Consider the following 17,941-nt stretch of genomic DNA (forward strand, 5'->3'; position numbering starts at 1 on the left):
GTATTTAAACTATGAAAGTTAAATCAGATTTTATAAAAAGTCAGATACTTATTACTATCACATTGGGAATTAAGGGGAAAAAAGGGAAAAAAACACCAACATTTTAGGATTCAATAGGTTTTCCTGTGAATATGCCTTTTATGACTCAGGATTCAGCAAAATTTAAAGTTATCCTGAAATATCACTGATAATCTGAATTGCCTTCCATCTTTATTTACCACTCCTTTTTTCTAGGGCTTAATTGTAGATATTCTTGCTTTTTTTTTCCTTCCTTCAATCCATCTACCTACTCCCTTCCTTCATTTCTACATTCTTTTTTTTTCTCTTACTTTCTAGAATACTTCTAGAAACCTGTTTGGCTAATACAAACTGTTAGTGTATAGTGTGCTCTAAAACAATGTGAGTAGTCTTTTACTTTGACCATGAAAAATAACTATTGTGGGTAGGTACTTGTATTTGATTCATTTTATGTCTATTTTTTATTGGAATGAATATTATGGACATGTTTTTAAATTTTCAAATAAGTTTAAGAATTTATTTTCTAATTGAGAATATATTCATAGTTGATGTCAAGTGGAATTTGGCAGAGAGGTAAAGAAGAAGAAGGAGTTGATGGTTTTCTCATAGAAGACATCAGGAAGGAAGTAAATAGAGCTTCTAAACTGGTAAGTATATCATTTTATTTATTACACTAAATACTATGAATATTGTTAATACTTGGGAAGTCTTTTCTATCAGTTTCTGTCCTAGGAATTTATGACTTTTATTTTGTGTTCTAATGCATATTTTTGTCAAATATGGTAAGTCAAGCATTTTGTATTTTTGCCAATGAAAGAGAGCTTATCTGACCATAGGAAATGCATGTGACGATATTGACTTCCCTTCCGTATCTTATTCCAATCTTTTCCATCATTTCACCCTCATCAGAATTACGGCCATAGCTCCACTCGACTGTTCTGCAAATTTTCAAGCTTGAGGCAGCCCAACCATTTACTTTTTTTTTCCTTACACCTCAGTTGCTGAGTTTGGAATGATGCATTGAGGTAGAAATTACACAGCTATGCAGACTGGTAATTTATGATCTCCATAACTCTTGTGACCCTTCTGTGATATTGTGTGGTTATATTCAATGTCCTTTCCTATTCTCCAAGATAGGTATTCTAAGCTTTCTTTGATCCCCTTGCTCATTCAGTTATTCGTGACTCTTCTATATGATTGATACTATACTATGTGCAAGGAAAGTCTCTATATGGCCTGAGTAGAAATAATGAGTTAGAGAATAAGAAGGTTGGACATATATGGAGTTTTGTTCAGAGAATGTGATACTGGAGTTGATGATTTTCATGGTGGAGCAGTTTGGGGGATGAGGGGATTAATCATTACACTGAAGTAGAATGAAGTAGTCATTTCTTATCTATAACAATGGTACATAAATAGAAAGACTATTAAATAACTCAATCATTAGCAAAATACAGGGCAGTACCTAAAACATCTTGGCGTCAAAGAAAGTTAGTTTTGTAAATGTTCAAGTTTCATAGAATAATAGAAAGTTAAAATACAAAGGAATTCCAAGATTCAGGTACCACAGTCTTTAGGAGGGATGACTAGGAAGTTAGTAGTAACAGAAGGTTGTAGATGTCATTAGGTTCAAAGATCCAGATTTTTGAAAGTATGAAAATAGAGTAGTGGCCTACGATATGCAGTAGGTAACTGAAATAATTTCTCCCTTCCTGCTTCTGTCCCACTCCCACCCTGTGCCAAGTCTGGAAGTTAAGGAAGATGGGAAAATAAACAGTTTTGTCCAAGGAGGTCTACAAGGGAAGCATATAGAAACATTTATTTTAGTTGAGGCAAAAAAAGACTCAGTTATTTTTGAAGATGTCAAGGAGCCAGGGGAGTTGATGGTAAAAGAGGCTCTAGCATACAAGGAAAAACCTCAGGAGAAAGGTTAGCATGAATCTAAGCACTGTGGAGATATTAGTATCATAATTCCTCAACTTCCTGATGATAGTAAGCTTGTGGTAAAAGTAGTTTCTAGAGGTCCTCTTATAGTTTGAAACCACAGTTTAAATATCCCTTACCTGAAATGCTTGAGGCCAGAAGTGCTTTAGATTTTGTATTTTTTCATATTTGACAATATTTCCATGTAAGTCGAGTACTCCCTAATCTGAAATGCTCCAAAATTTGAAACTTTTTGAGTGCCAACGTGCTGCTCAAAGGAAATGCTCATTGGAGTATTTTGGATTTTCGGATTCGGTGTACTTAGTTGGTACTTGTTTTCTTAAAACATCTGAGTTCTCCCTGAGTACATTGTGAACCTTGGAAAGGACTCTCAATTTGTGAATTTAAACTGGAATTCCTTGCGTCAGTTTACTGGGAGAGTCTCAGGTTGGCCAAGTATTCTGCAATGACCTGGGTGGGGCTTAAATGAGTTGACAGTAACTCTGTAATCTCTGAGAAAGCGAACATTATTTATAATGGCTATCTTAAGGGTTCCAAGATGTTTTAGGTACTACCCTGTAGTTTGTTAATTATTGAGTTATTTAATAGTCTTTCTGTTTATGTATCACTGTTATGGATCAACTAGTGGCAATCGTGCTGTATTTGTTTTCCAGGGCTGCCATTATAAATTGGCTGCTTAAAACAGAAATTTATTCTCTCACCATTTCAGATGCCAGAGTTCTAAATCAAGATATCAAAGGATTGTTTCCTTCTGAAGGTGGTAATAGAGAATTCATTACATATCTGTCCCCTAACTTCTGGTGGCTACTGGCAACCTTTGGTTTGTTTCTTTGTTTGTGGCAGCCTAACGCCAATCTCTGTTTCCATCTTCACAGGCCTTCCTCTTTGAATGTCAGTGTCTTAAATCTCCCTCTCCTTCTCTTATAAAGTTACCAGTCATTTGATTAGGGACCACCCTAAATCCAGAATGACCTCATCTCAGGATTCTTAACTTAATAAGTCTGCAAAGACCCTACTTCCAAATAAGTTCACATTCATAGGTACTAGGAGTTAGGACTTGACCATATCTTTTTGGAGACCACTATTTAATCCACTATTGGTATCTAAGACTTTTTCATTTACAGTTTAGTTTATAGTACTATTTTCCTGTTGTTCCTATTGATATTTACTAATTTATATGCTTTCTCTTAAGGTTTCATGTATAGACTTTAATGTATAGTTATTATGTTTATAAACATAATAAAATATTTTAGCAAGTAGGAAGGAAAGGAAAGGGGCTTTTCTGTCTCATCCACATTTTAGATTAGAGATATTTTCTTTATCAAAATCATTATAGGAGTAAGTCTTTAGTGTCTTTATATTGTTGTTAGGTAGAACAGTTTTACAGGAAATTTCTTTAATATGCCATTTTCACAGCTTTTATATGATAAAAATAATTTTTAGACTCCTTACAAGGAATATTCATTTATACCTTGATCACATAATAGTACTCAAGTTTTGTATGTTGTGGCCCCTATTTTCTTATATTCTTCTAGAAATGCTGTATTTGCAAGAAAACTGGTGCTTCAATTGGATGTGTTTCGCCTAGATGTAAACGAAGTTATCATTTCCCATGTGGACTTCAGAGAGAATGTATTTTCCAGTTTACTGGCAATTTTGCGTGAGTTATTTAACTTAAATTTGAAAGATAAATGTTAAAGAATGATGGAAAACGGGTATCCCAATGATATAATTCCATTGTAAAATTTCTTTGTAAAGCTGCACCGAGTTTATATGTATACCATATGTGTATGTGTGTGTGTGGTGTGTGGTGTGTGTGCGCGCATGCACGCACACAAGTAATTGCTGTTTTGGACTATAATTTTTTTTTTTTTGAGTTGGAGTCTCACTCTGTCACCCAGACTGGAGTGCAGTGGCCACTCCTGGGCACCGCAGCCTCGACCTGCTGGGCTCTGGAGATCCTTCCGCCTCAGCCTTCCGAGTAGCCGGAATTACAGGTGTGCGCTCCCACACCCGGCTGATTTTTGATTTATTGTAGAGATGAGGTCTCGCAAAGTTGCTCAGGCGGGTCTCGAACCTGCGGGCTCAGGCAATCCACTCACCTCAGCCTCCCAAGGCGCGGGATTACAGGCTGAGCCACCAAGCCCAACTTGGGCTGTAAATTTTAAATCATTATAACTAGGCTCAAACACATTTTTATTCTTGAACAGTTATCATAATACTATAAGAAAGGGATTGGCAATAGTGGGGGGTGGGATTGGCAGTTGAGGGAAACTGTTAGAGGAGGGAGGAGCACACCTCATCAACAAGGGTAACCTGCATAATGAACATTTATATACCTAACCCTGAATTGTACCCCACATCTTTAAAATTAAAAAAAAAAAAAAATCAAAATAGGAACCATTGCAATCAACACATTTTTGCCAGTGAGAAATAAGTTTATTTATGCCCATAGCTTTGGGATTCAGTGAACTCTTGGAAAGCATTTTCTGCATCCTGCTGGTTGTGGAAGCATTTTCCCTGCAAAAAGTTGTCAAGATGCTTGAAGAAGTGGTAGCTGGTTGGGAAGAGGAAAGGTGGATATGGCGGATGAGGCAAAACTTCATAGCCCAATTCATTCAACTTTTGAAGTGTTGGTTTTATGATGTGTAGTTGTGCGTTGCTGTAGAGAAGAACTGGACTCTTTCTGTTGGCCTATGCTGACTACAGAAGTTGCAGTTTTTGGAGCATCTCATCAATTTGCTGAGCATATTTCTCAGATGTAATGTTTTCATCAGGATTCAGAAAGCTGTAGTGGATCAGACCAGCAGCAGACCAGCAAACAGTGACCATGACTTTTTTTTGGTGCAAGTTTGGCTTTGGAAAGTGCTTTGGAATGTCTTGGTTGAACCACTGAGCTGTTCATTGTCGGTTAAATAAAATCCACTTTTCATTGCACATCACAATCCGATTTATAAATGTTTCATTGTTGCTTAGAATAAGAGAAGATGACACTTCAAATTGATGATTTTTTAATTTTCAGTCACCTCATGAGGCACCTATTTATCGAGCTTTTTCACCTTTCTAATTTGCTTCAAAAACCCAAGAACTGTAGAATGGTCGACGTTGAGTTCTTCGACAACTTCTCATGTAGTTGTAAGAGGATCAGCTTCGATGTTTGCTCTCAGTTGGTCATTGTCAACTTCTGATGACCAACCACTAAGCTCCTCATCTTCAAGGCTCTCGTCTCCTTTGCAAAACTTCTTGAATCACCACTACACTGTACATTCATTAGCAGTTCCTGGGCCAAATGCATTGTTGATGTTGCAAGTTTCTACTGCTTTATGACCCATTTCGCATTTGAATAAGAAAATCACTCAAATTTACTTTTTGTCTGACATTACTTCCATAGTCTGAAATAAAGAGCAAACAATAAGTCATTAGCAAAAAGAATAAAGTGAGAAATGTGCATTTAAATGCTATATAACATAAACACATTTATTTAAGAATATATTCCAATATCAAATGGCAAATTTCAACAATGCAAAAATCGCAATTACTTTTGTACTAACTTATTTCCCCACCCCTTATGGGGTCATTTCTATCTGCCAGGTCTTGAGAATTGCCATGTCTAGAATGAGTCTTATAATTAATAGTCATCTTCAACTTTCACCTCTGAGATATAACATGGCACTGTTATTCATATCCAGCAAAAATTTCCATCTTACATAATATCTAGATTTGTATGCCACTTTTTAGATTATTGTCCACTTTTCTTTCACAGGGCTATATGTATTTCATACTGAGTAAATTGAAGTCATGTAAATTTGGTTGAGTTCAAAAAATAAATATTATGCCCAGGGATATCCCTAAAAAAACTTGCTGAGTACAACTTTAAACATCAAGATTTTAGACTGGACACGGTGCCTCACACCTGTAATCCCATCATGTAGGGAGGCCAAAACGGGAAGATCACTTGAGCTCAGGATTTCAAGACCAACCTGGGCAACACAGTGAGACCTTGCCTCTATAAAAATAAAAATTAAAAAATTAGCTGGGCATGATTGTGTATGCCTGTAGTCCCAGCTACTCAGGAGGGTGAGGCATGAGAATTGCATGAGCCCAAAAGTTCAAGGCTTCAGTGAGCCATGATCATGCTTCTGCACTCCAGCCTGGGCAACAATGAGACCCTGAATCAAAAAATAATAAACATCAAGTGTTTATGAATTTTGGTATCATAAGTGTTCTGTTTCTTTTAGTCTTTGTTTTTGGCCTATCTAATAGTTTGTTACCATGTAAGAAAACTGCAGTTTAGAAAATAAATGGAGGTCAGGCATGGTGGTTCACACCTATAATTCCAACTCTTTGTGAGTCTGAGGCTGGAGGATCACTTGAGACCAGGAGTTCGAGACCAACATTCACGACATAGTAAGACCCCATCTTTACAAAAATAAAATTAACCCTTTGCAGTCAGAGACATCTCATGGATCACCTACCAACAACTAGACTATACTTTTTAATGAAATAGTGAAAAAAAAATTACTTCATATTAAAGAGTATAGGGTTGAAACCAATTATTTTATTATAATAATGTTTGACTTATAATAGAATTTTGTACACTGAGGAAAATCAAATCAAAATTTTATATCTTATATTTTTCCCATATGTGGTAGCATGTTAAATAGTCACTGACATGCATTGCAGGTTCATTGATACATGTTGTGCAATAGTAATTTGTTTGACGTCTTCCACCTGGTGTTTTTCTATTCGAGCAGACAATGCAATCTTTTCCTCCCACATTAATAATATGTAATTTATTATCCAGTCTCTTGTTTGAAGATGATGTGGAAGGATGCACTCTTGATTCCTGAAAAATGCTTCTCAATTGATCAGTCAGAAGCTTGACAAGTTCCAAGTGAGACATAGTTTTTCTTTTAATTTTTTTTTTATGCTCAGTACAGTATATAGGAGTTAATAGCACATATTTCTAGTCCCCAAGAATAACTTCCTCTACCATTTAAAGATTTTTGGCTTTTTGACTGATAGAATATTTTCACCACATAATGTCCTTATGGCAGTTTTCATTCCTGCATGATTCCAAGTGCTGAGAATTTTAATGATCCTTTTGTCCTTCCATGCAAGAGGCATAAGGTTATTTTTCTTATACACCACTGTTTTTTCATTAGACACTTTGGCTTTTTGATTTGTGCTGGTATTCTCTTTTGTATCAGTTAGATGACATTTCATCTTTAGTTTTGCTCTTCTGCTAAGACAATACTAGTGTAACATCTGTCAGTAAACGTGGTATTCTGCATTGGGAACTTTTCTCAACAATTTTTTATATAAGTGTAATGGAATTCTGGTGCTTAATGGAAGATCAGTCGAATGATGTTTTCAGATGTTATGCTCCCATAGTAGGGACATGGACAAAAAAACCCCCCGCTTTTTCTCTAGAAAGCAGGATTTATTGAGAGGACAGAAAAACTCCCACAGGAGGAGGGGAACCAAGAGGATTGCCCAATACCCCGTTTCTTAATTAGCTAGCGTATAAATGCATATACCCCATTTGGTAGGCTTATTTGGATTGAATGATATTTACTCTTTAAATTGAACAAAATATTTGTCAACACAGATTGCCTGATCTGGTATGAAATATGCAAAAATTTTGAATTGATATATACTCCAAATAATTGTTGGTCTTTTGAATACAAGTTCTGATCGCCCCATTACTCAACACAGGTATCTTCAAATGAAGCATTCAGAAGATTTGTATAAATCTTTCTTTACTGATCGTTTCTGCAAAGAGTATATTACTATTGAAAGCACTTGACCATTATACTTGCAAATCTGGTACTTGAATTATTCCCATACTAGAGTACCTGCAATAAAAGCTAAAAATTCCTGTTGGTCAACGTCATGCCACTGATGCCAAATCAATTTGTGTGATAGCTGTTTTTTCCTTGTTTTTTTACCCGCATAACGATTTTTAAAATTACACTCTTGACTAATTCATTTGTAAAATACAGAGTAAAATAGTTGTTCAGTTCTCCTATATTACTTGCTATTTGTGGTCATGTTGTTTGAGGGCATACAACAAAATTTATTCTTTCTGGAGGATTGTCTTTTTCTGTAATACCTTTCTATTCATCACTTGATGATACTGTGTCATCACTTGATGATACAGTGTCTTCTAATTCTTAATACTTTCATCACTGTCACTTTCTTTTACATTCGCCCATTTTCTTCTGGTTGGGATGATAACACTATTGCTACTATTGTTTTCTTTCGGTGCCACTCCATACTTCAATATTCAGCTTCCAAAGTCTCTTTCGTTTAAGGCTATAATAACTCACTTATCTATCTTTACAAGTTGTACCATGTGATCCAAAGGGTATACCCTAAGCCGCCTCTCTTATACAAACTCTCTTGATTGCTGTCTTCTGTTACAAAGAAGTTTCGGCACCACAGTAAAAGCACTTTACACATTCTTTCTGTGTAACGCCAACTAATATTTTTTTTACGCATATCTCGGTATATATTTCATCTCTTTATTTGCTTTTTTGTGCAGTTTAAATGGAAAACTGCAAGGAAACATCTATTTTTGAGAAATTTATGTTGGCATAAGTTTCACCAGCAATTTCTTTATGTCCTCTGAGAGGGCACATCTGAGTGATTTGCTAGATTTAGCGTCCTCTTAGAGGGGACATCCAAGTGTAAAGGGCTGCATGAAAAGCACATGTAGTTCTTAGAATAGTGGTTGCAGTCCTGCAGAAGTGCTCAGTATTGTTTAGTTGTTATTAATACTGATGCTAAAACTCCTGTGTGTGTGTGTGTGTGTGTGTGTGTGTGTGTGTGTGTGTGTGTGTTCTGTTTCTGCTGTTAAGCCACATTGGCCTATTGTATCAATTGAGGTTTCCCTCAAGCAACTCCTGGTTAACCAATTCTGGCTAACCTAGGCAGAAAAGAAGTATATTAGATGACTGTGCCCAAACCCAAAGATAGGGTTAAGGCCAGCTACAGGGATCTCAGCTGGAAATTTTCAAGTGCTATCCTGAGAATGATTCAGTCCTATAGTTTCCTTGGGTTGCTTACTCAGAATTCAGATTTACAAACTAGAGTCTGATTGGACTCAGCTAGGTATTTGCCCCTTAGCGGGAGGCAAGGAACTCTAAATAGCATTTCCACCAGGACCACACAGAACAGGGTAAAGCTTGCTCTTGGAAAAAAGCCAGAGGCTGGCCAGGCAAAAGGAGAAATCCACCTCAGCCCAGTTGTACTTTGAACCCATAGGCATGGCCATGTTTTTAATGGAAGTAGAATGTTTCTTGACGAAGTAGACTTGATCATCCTACCATCTCATAGCAGCCGAGGGCTGATCTAGCACTCCCATAAACAAACCCTTGATTGGTTTGGGGTAGAGGCTGAGTTCAGTTGGGGTTAGCTCATCCCACCGCCAGTATTCCCTGGTAACCTTGGTATCGTGTGGGTGAGGAGGAAGAAGAGAGAGGTTAGGGACCTCCAAAGATGTACCTCCAGCCCACTGTAGCTACAGAAGATCTTCCTTCAAGGGCAAGTCTTTGCTTCTCATATGAGGTGGCCCACCTCTTCTAAAGAGTGTTTCTTGACTGGGCTCGGTGGCTCAGCCTGTATTCCCAGCACTTTGGGAGGCCGAGGCAAGTGTATTGCTGGAGCCCGCGGGTTCGAGACCAGGCACTTGGTGAGACCTCATCTCTGCATTAAATCAAAAATTAGCCAGGCATGGCAGTACATACCTGTAGTTCCAGCTACTTGGTTGGCTGAGGTTGAAGGATCACTGGAGCCCAGCAGGTCGATACTGGGGTGACCATGAGTGTGCCACTGCACTCTAGCCTGGGTGACAGAGTGAGACTCCAACTAAAAAAAAAAAAAAATGTTTCTTAAATGACAGCTTTATCAAAATATAATTCACATGCCCCCTACAACTTTTTTTGAGATGGGGTTTCCTTCTTTTGCCCAGGCTGGAATGCAGTGGCACAGTCACAGCTCACCGCAGCCTCAACCTCCTGGGCTGTAGTTCTCTCACTTCAGCCTCCCAAGTAGCTGAGATTACAGACTTGTGCTACCATGCCGGGCTAATTTTTTTATTTTTTGTAGAGGCATGGGTTTGCTACGTTGCCCAGACTGGTCTTGAATTCCTGGGATCAAGCAATTCTCCTGCCTCAGCCCCCCAAGTAGCTGGTATTACAGGTGCATGCCACCACACCTGGCTATTTTTTTTTTATAATTTATGAAGACGAGATCTCAATGTGTTGCCCAGGCTAGTCTCGAACTCTTAGGCTCAAGTGATCCTTCTACTTTGGCCTCCCAAAGTGCTGGGATTACAGGTGTGACCCACCATGCCTGACCTGTTTGCATTTTAGTGTTATATAATTAAAATATTCTTTAAGTGTAAATTTCTGCTTTCTTTGATATTATACTATACTGAACACAATAGTATCTACTCAATTTTTAATACAATAGTGTATATAGTTCATTGCTAACAATATTATATAGAATTTTCAACATAATATTAGTTACTGAAATTATATACAAATAAGTCTCACTCTTAAAAAGTTCACATTTTGAATGTCCAGCTCTCCTTGGTCATAGATTATGAGACTAATTTATAGTGCCAAGACTCCGGTCTGTATTATTGTAATTATGAGATCGTTGCAAATAAATTTTCTCTTATATATGTGAATTACAATACTAGCCTAGGCTTGCTTTGCAATTCATTAGATAATTATTTTTAAATCTTCATTTTTAGGTCATTTTGTTGGCACCATCGACCTATTCAGATAATTACACCTAATAATTATAGAGACTCCTTACCATGTACCATTTGCTTGGAATTTATTGAGCCTATTCCAACTTACAGCATTTTGCGAAGTCCTTGTTGTAAGAATGCTTGGTTTCATAGAGACTGTTTACAGGTAAGATATGTTTTATAAGCTTTCTCTGATTGATACAAAATTTGTGATTTGCCAATTTAAATTTTAAATTGGGAGGAATTTTCATAGTGCTTACTATTTATAACTTTTAAAAACAGCTTTAAAGCATTTAATTTAAATCATATTTTACCTATAAAATTCACCGTATTTAAGTGTACAATTACCATTTAAAAAATATTTTAGACACAACCTTTTAACACACAGTTCTTTTGTTTTTACCTAAAGATTTTGTTTGATTTCACAATGAATAAAACACAGATTTTAATTCCTAAGTTTCATTTACATATTTAAGCTGGAAAACCAAGATATGTGAAATGATAGCAAACTAAGATATTTAAATGTTGAGGCCTTTTTTCTCCCTGTGGTAAGCACTTTATCATAACTTCTTGACAAAGAGCTGATTACTGTCAATGAATGAGGTATATTGGTTCACTGAGAATCATATATCAAACCTGATGACCACTTTTCAAGTAAATACAATATGATTAAACACACAACATGAAACAACTTAATATTTCTTTGAGTCTGAAAGTACTTATGATTATTCAGTTAATAAATTTCATTTATTAATAATGTCACATATGCAATATGCCTGTGTGAAAGTGTTTGCTGGTAGATATAATAGAATGCCAAATAATAAAAGATTTACTTAAGTTTAGTAGTTTTTTAAATCTTGGATTTTATTTTTGTTTAGTAAAATGTAAGGTTGTTATTGATTATAAATTGTACACAACATGTTTGGAGCCCATGGCCATCCCACTCCTCACCTGGCTGCCCCTCCACAGCAGCTCAGGGGACATGGGTCCTACCTGACCCTGCTCAGTGTGTGGCCAGAGCAGGCCCCTGTCATCCCCAGTGCTCACGCTCACTCAGACATATTGGCAGGATGGCTGAAGCCTCAACAGCAGGAACGTGTGCTGGCAGGCAGCCCTCTAGACTCCCAGCTCAGGCACCCGTCTCCATGTGTGAAGTAGCTTCTCCCCTCAGCCTACAAGGGATCCATTTGCCATCTAAAAGATGACCTCTACTTTTTTCTTTTGTATTTTGATAAACACTGAAGATGCTGGAACTGTTAAATTTATCATTGGGAAATCCTCAGAATTGGTCTATTTGGTGTCATGGAACCTCATACTGCTTTCAATACATGATTAGTAATTTTTAAAAAATTGTCCACAACATATTTTTAAAAGTTAGGAGATGTAAATTCTCTAATTTCAATAAAGTCTTGAAAGTACTAACACTAGTAAAGGATTACTGATTACTTTTTACTTTTTTGTATGGACCTTGAACTTTATACTTATGATTATTCAGTTAAAAGTACACGATAAAGGCTATTTTGTTAGGTAAATATTACAAATTCTGTTAATTCTTGCAAAGAAATGTTTTTAAAAGGATCCTAGAGAGTACAGTTTATAAACAACATCAAGAAGTGTTATCGTTACCTATTGAGGAAGAAGTTAACATTATATAAGAATCTTTAAAAAGTCATGTTTTAATTAAGAGTTTATCTTTGGATGAATGTATTTGTTGCCAAATGTCATCTTATTAATTTTGTAGCAATATTTTTTTTTTTGAGTTGGAGTCTCACTCTGTTACCCAGACTGGAGTGCAGTGGCCGCTCCCGGCCACCGCAGCCTCGACCTGCTGGGCTCCGGCGATCCTTCCGCCTCAACCTTCCAAGTAGCTGGAACTACAGGCATGCGCTACCACGCCCAGCTGATTTTTTGATTTATTGTAGAGATGAGGTCTCGCCAAGTTGCCCAGGCGGGTCTCGAACCTGCGGGCTCAGGCAATCCACTCACCTCAGCCTCCCAAAGGCGTGGGATTACAGGCTGAGCCACCGAGCCCGGCTAATATGTTATTTTTTTAAGCCAAATAAGATTTTCTTCATGTATATGTTAATAATTAAGCAAAGAGAAGTTCTCAAATTTGACCTAGTATTGTTAGAGCATTTTGTGAACACTCTGAAAATACTGTTTTCATTTGTGTCGCTAAAAATAGAAATAATATCACTAACAAAAAAATAGGTCTACTTTATGCAAATAGAATTTAAAATTACAGCCATAATGTGTACCTGTCTATGATACAAATGTTGATGGGCAGTTGTTATTTGATTAGAGTATACCCAAATGAGGTTGATTCTTTTTTTTTTTTGAGTTGGAGTCTCACTCTGTCGCCCAGACTGGAGTACAGTGGCCGCTCCTGGCCACCGCAGCCTCTACCTGCTGGGCTTTTGCGATCCTTCCACTTAGCCTTCCAAGTAGTGGGAACTACAGGCGCGTGCACGCCTGGCTAATTTTTGATTTATTATGCAGATGAGATCTCACCAAGTTGCCCAGGTGGGTCTCGAACCCGCGGGCTCAGGCAATTCACTCACCTCAGCCTCACAAAGCACGGGATTACATGCTGAGCCACCGAGCCCGGCTGGGGCTGATTCTTAGTCACTTTTTCTATAGGATTCTCAGTGATTTTTTTACTCTGGATCAGTCTTTTTTTTTTTTTTTTTTTTCTTTTAAAGATGTGGGATATAATTCAGGATTAGGTATACAAGTGGTCATTGTACAGGTAAAGTTTGAGCCTCCCTTTGGTCTCCACTTTGCTTGGTTTTGAGATCAGGTACCCTTATTGTTGTTGTGTTCTCCCACCCCCGGCAGTATCCCACTACTGCCAATCCCTTTCTTATAGTATTATGGTAAATGTTCAGGGTCTGCTTATGAGTGAGAGCATGTGGTACTCTGTTCTTGGTTTCTGTGACAGATCACTGAGTATGATAGACTCTAAGTTCTGGTATCAGTCTTAAATGAAATTGTATATGGAGTCTACCCAGCCTAGATAGCTGTATGTATTTAAACAAGTGTCATTATTTGTAACCACTACAAGTGCTATACATTGAGATTTTGTGAGAAGAGGCTAGAGGTTAATATTAAAGAAATTAGTAAAAACTTTCCACTCTGTGTCTACAGAATTGTCACTATTCTTTTTAGTTTGGATATCTCCATCATTACTCTAGTCTTGTTGTTATCTTCCGTGTGTCTTGTGCTGGTTTTCTTTTCCCCCCATACCAGATACTTCCTTGTATCACATCCTATATTTAGTAAGATCTTGGCATATGTCTGCTATTGCTCAAATATCTTTAGGTTGAGAGATTTCAATAACTTGTTATTTCCCTCCCATGTGTGTGCGTGTGTGTGCTGCTTTCTAGTTTTCTAGTTGTATGAACTTGGAATTCTCTTTATTCACTTCTTCACCATCCATAAATAATTCCCCAGGGGTACGTAATAATTATTTTTGTGTGTGTCTTTTTTTATTGCACTTCTACTTTGCTGCTTTAACTTCAGGCTCCTCTTTTTGTAGAAGCCCACTAGTAGTTGGTCTTTCTCCTGGATGCCTTACTCCCTGTCAATTCATTCTTCACACACTACCGGCTTTGATTTACCTGTCCAGCCTTATTAGTTAGTTCAGTTTGGTTAGGATATAATTTGTAAGTATTTTATTAATTGTACTTTACTAATCACATTTTCTCTCTTTTGCCACTGATACTTAATTATGTTATTTTCTATCCTTGGACTGTCTTTTATCCTGTTTTCCTGGCAAACTTCTATTTCTTCTTCTAAACTTACCTTTGGCCTCACTACCTCTGTGACATATTTGTCAGTGTAGACTTTGGAACTTTTTCTTTCTTCCATGTAGACTTACACACACACAGTATTATAGTTGTATACCTACTCATTAGAATTTCTTGAAGTCGAATCTAAGTCGTGTTTTTTTGTTGTTGTTGTTGGAGTCTCACTCTGTCACCCAGACTGTAGTGCAGTGGCCGTTCCCGGCCACCGCAGCCTCAATCTGCTGGGCTCCGGTGATTCTTCCGCCTCAACCTTCCAAGTAGGCGCGTGCTACCACGCCCAGCTCATTTTTGATTTATTGTAGAGATGAGGTCTCGCCAAGTTGCCCAGGCAGTTCTCGAACCCGCCAGCTCAGGCAATCCACTCACCTCAGCCTCCCAAAGGCACGGGATTACAGGCTGAGCCACCGAGCCCGGCTTGTGTTTTTCTTTTTGGTATGTATTACCAAATGCTGTGTGTTACTATTTTTTTGTACATCGCATTGTGTCTGGCATCTATAAAGTGAGGTTAGCTATTTGTTAAATGAACGTGTGCTACCTGTTTTTATTGGAGACTGCCTACTCTTATTAGTAGGCTTATAGCTTACTGTTTTCTTTTGAATACCCTTTTTCTAGTGCTTCTATATTTGTATATGCTGTAGCAGTGAAAATGGGTTGTTTTATACTTATCCACTTTTGGGAAGACAACTAACTTAGAGATTGAGTTAAAAACAGAACCATGACCAGGCACTGTGGTTACGCTTGTAATCCTAGCACTTTGGGAGGCTGTGGCAGGAGGATTGATTGAGCCCGGGAGTTTGAGACCAGCCTGGCCAACAAAGCAAGACCCCTGTCTTTACAAAAAAGTAGTTAGTTGCACGTGGTGGTGTGCATCTATAGTCCCAGCTACTGAGGAGGCTGAGGCAGGAGGATTGCTAGAATCCAGGAGGTTGAGGTTGCAGTAAGCTATGGTTGTGTTACTGCATTCCAGCCCAGGTGACAGAGTGAAACCCCCCCCCCCAAAAAAAAGAACCTGGAAAGATTTGTAAATAACACTACTTAAACATCCTACCTAGATGAAGTAACTCAAGATATTTATCCTCTTGGTGTGGAGGGTAAAATAATATTTAGGAGCATAAATTACATAAAGCCTCAAGGTTGAGAAGAATCTGTGGATGATAGATGTAAAGCTAAGAATAGTCTGTTTATTAGCTTAATTTTTTTTCAACTATTGGTGAAAAAAAGATCTCCAAATTTTAGCAATAAAATAGTTTATAAGGACAACATTTGAGGACCCACTAACATAGAAAATGTTTTTCTAATTTATTATATGAAAAATAGTACATGTTCTGCTAGTTATATAATTCTTAACCTGATAACAGACTTAAATCATTAACAATAGATTTTCTGTTTTCCACTGTAGGTTCAAGCAATAAATGCAGGAATGTTTTTCTTTAGGTGTACAATATGCAATAATAGTGATATCTTTCAGAAAGAGATGTTGAGAATGGGAATTCATATTCCTGAAAAGTGAGTAACATTTAGCCTTTTGACAAAAAAATATTTTTTAAAGTAGGATTTAATGGCAATGAGAATGATCATTTATTTCTGATTGAGTGATCGTGGACAGGTAGCTATTTCAAGTGGTGAATTGTAAAGCCTTCTCTCCTCCTCCTCCTCCTCCTCCTCTTCCTCCTCCTCTTCCTCCCCTCATATTGCTAGCTCTTGGAAGAGCCGGAACTGTGACACAGTTGTCTCATTAGTTGATTTGTAATCTCTTGATAAGTACCTTATCTGTGCCAATTTTAATTCTTTGATTTCTATACTATTATAATAGACTTCAAAATGTTGTATATAAATTAAGAGAATAAAGATGTTGTTAAAATGTACGAGAATTTTCTTAATTCTTAAAGATGAAATAATGCAAGAAGAAATAATGATAGTAAATTTGAAATTAAAAATTGGAAACAAAATATTAGAAAAAATGTGTTTAAGAAAATTTCTGACTAATTTTTCATTTAGCATTATAAAATTTACCGTGATACCAAGTAACTGTAGGATAAAATTACACTAATGGAGCTATATCTTGAAGAAAAAATGATTGATCCTAAGAAGGATATGTTTCATTCTTCTTCCTAAGTATGTGCAAGTTTTTTAAGAGTCATTCCTTATCCTTTTATGTAACATTATAGGTCAAAGTATATTTTATACTTGCTTCTTTTATAGAGATGCATCTTGGGAATTAGAGGAAAATGCTTATCAAGAGCTTCTGCAGCACCATGAGCATTGTGATGTTCGAAGATGTCGTTGCAAAGAAGGGCGAGACTATAATGTACCTGATAGGTATTTCTGGAAGTTCAGTTGTGCTTAGTGGTTCCTTATTTAAACCTCCAGCTGAGAAAGTAGATTTTCTAGTTAGTAAAATATAGTCTTGTTTTTAGGATGTTTAAAGTTTTAACTTGAGATAAGAAATATTTATTAATGTATATTTAGATCTGTTTACAGAGAAATTTTTGCAGCTAGTATAGTTGCAACTTTTTATTTATTTAGTTATTGGTATATTTTCATGAGACTCTGTTTTCTAGAGCCACACTGTCCTATGTGGTAGCAGCTATCCACATGTAGCCATTGAGCACTTAAAATATTTCTTTTCCAAATTGAAGAGTGCTGCAAAGACTTAGTTTACTTGGGCTGCCATAACAAAATACCACCGCCAGCCTATGTGGCCTAAATGGCATAAATTTCTTTTCTCACAAGTCTGGAGGCTAGAAGTCCAAGATAAAGGTGATGGCATGTTTGGTTTCTTCTGAGCCTCTCTCCTTGACTTGCAGGTGGCTGCCTTCTAGCTATGTCCTCACATGTTTGTCTTTCTGTCAGTGTTATCGGTGTAGGGCCCACCCATATGTCCTTATTTTGCTTTAATTATCTCTTTAAAGACCTTATTCCAAATATAGTCACATTCTGAAGTTCTATGGGGTTAGGCAATTTAGCCCATAATCTTATGAAGAAAAGAATCTAAAATATTTTATTACTAGTTTTTATATATATTACATGTGAACAAGATCATAGCATTTTTGAGGTGAAATACAGCCAAATTAATTTCACCCTTTTTTTTCACATTTTTTAATGTGGCTGCTAAAAATTATTTCGTTACAAATATGGTTTATATTGCATTTCTATTGGACAGCTCTGTTCTAGAGGGTGATTTAACTAGATTAATCTAGCAATGTCTCTTTTGGACCACTATAAAAATTGTTTGGTATTTTAAATTTATTGATTATTCCTCCATAATATCAACAGATGATGGCTCTTTTCTTCAACATTTTGTGCATTTCTCTCACCTTCTAAAATTGCCAGGATTAAATTTTTCACCTGAAGAGTGGGAGCAGTGACTGGTGCATAATAAGCATTCACTTCACGTTCACTATCT

The 17,941-nt window shown here is 36.9% G+C and overlaps 1 protein-coding gene across 2 annotated transcripts in view; it reads left to right on the forward strand.

Moving 5' to 3' along the window:
- G2E3 (G2/M-phase specific E3 ubiquitin protein ligase) overlaps window positions 1-17,941 on the forward strand; it is a 75,805-nt gene that overhangs the window by 32,779 nt on the left and 25,085 nt on the right. For both annotated transcript variants that reach the window (XM_008072004.2, XM_008072005.2), the window contains exons 3-7: window positions 564-665; window positions 3,498-3,622; window positions 10,727-10,892; window positions 15,935-16,041; window positions 16,738-16,854. In XM_008072004.2, the coding sequence (XP_008070195.1) occupies window positions 564-665; window positions 3,498-3,622; window positions 10,727-10,892; window positions 15,935-16,041; window positions 16,738-16,854 (617 nt within the window). The remainder of the gene's footprint in view (window positions 1-563; window positions 666-3,497; window positions 3,623-10,726; window positions 10,893-15,934; window positions 16,042-16,737; window positions 16,855-17,941) is intronic.

The sequence above is a fragment of the Carlito syrichta genome, unplaced genomic scaffold (genome assembly GCF_000164805.1).
Source record: "Carlito syrichta isolate Samal-C Ts95f unplaced genomic scaffold, Tarsius_syrichta-2.0.1 Scaffold314810, whole genome shotgun sequence".
NCBI classification, from domain to species: Eukaryota; Metazoa; Chordata; class Mammalia; order Primates; family Tarsiidae; genus Carlito; species Carlito syrichta.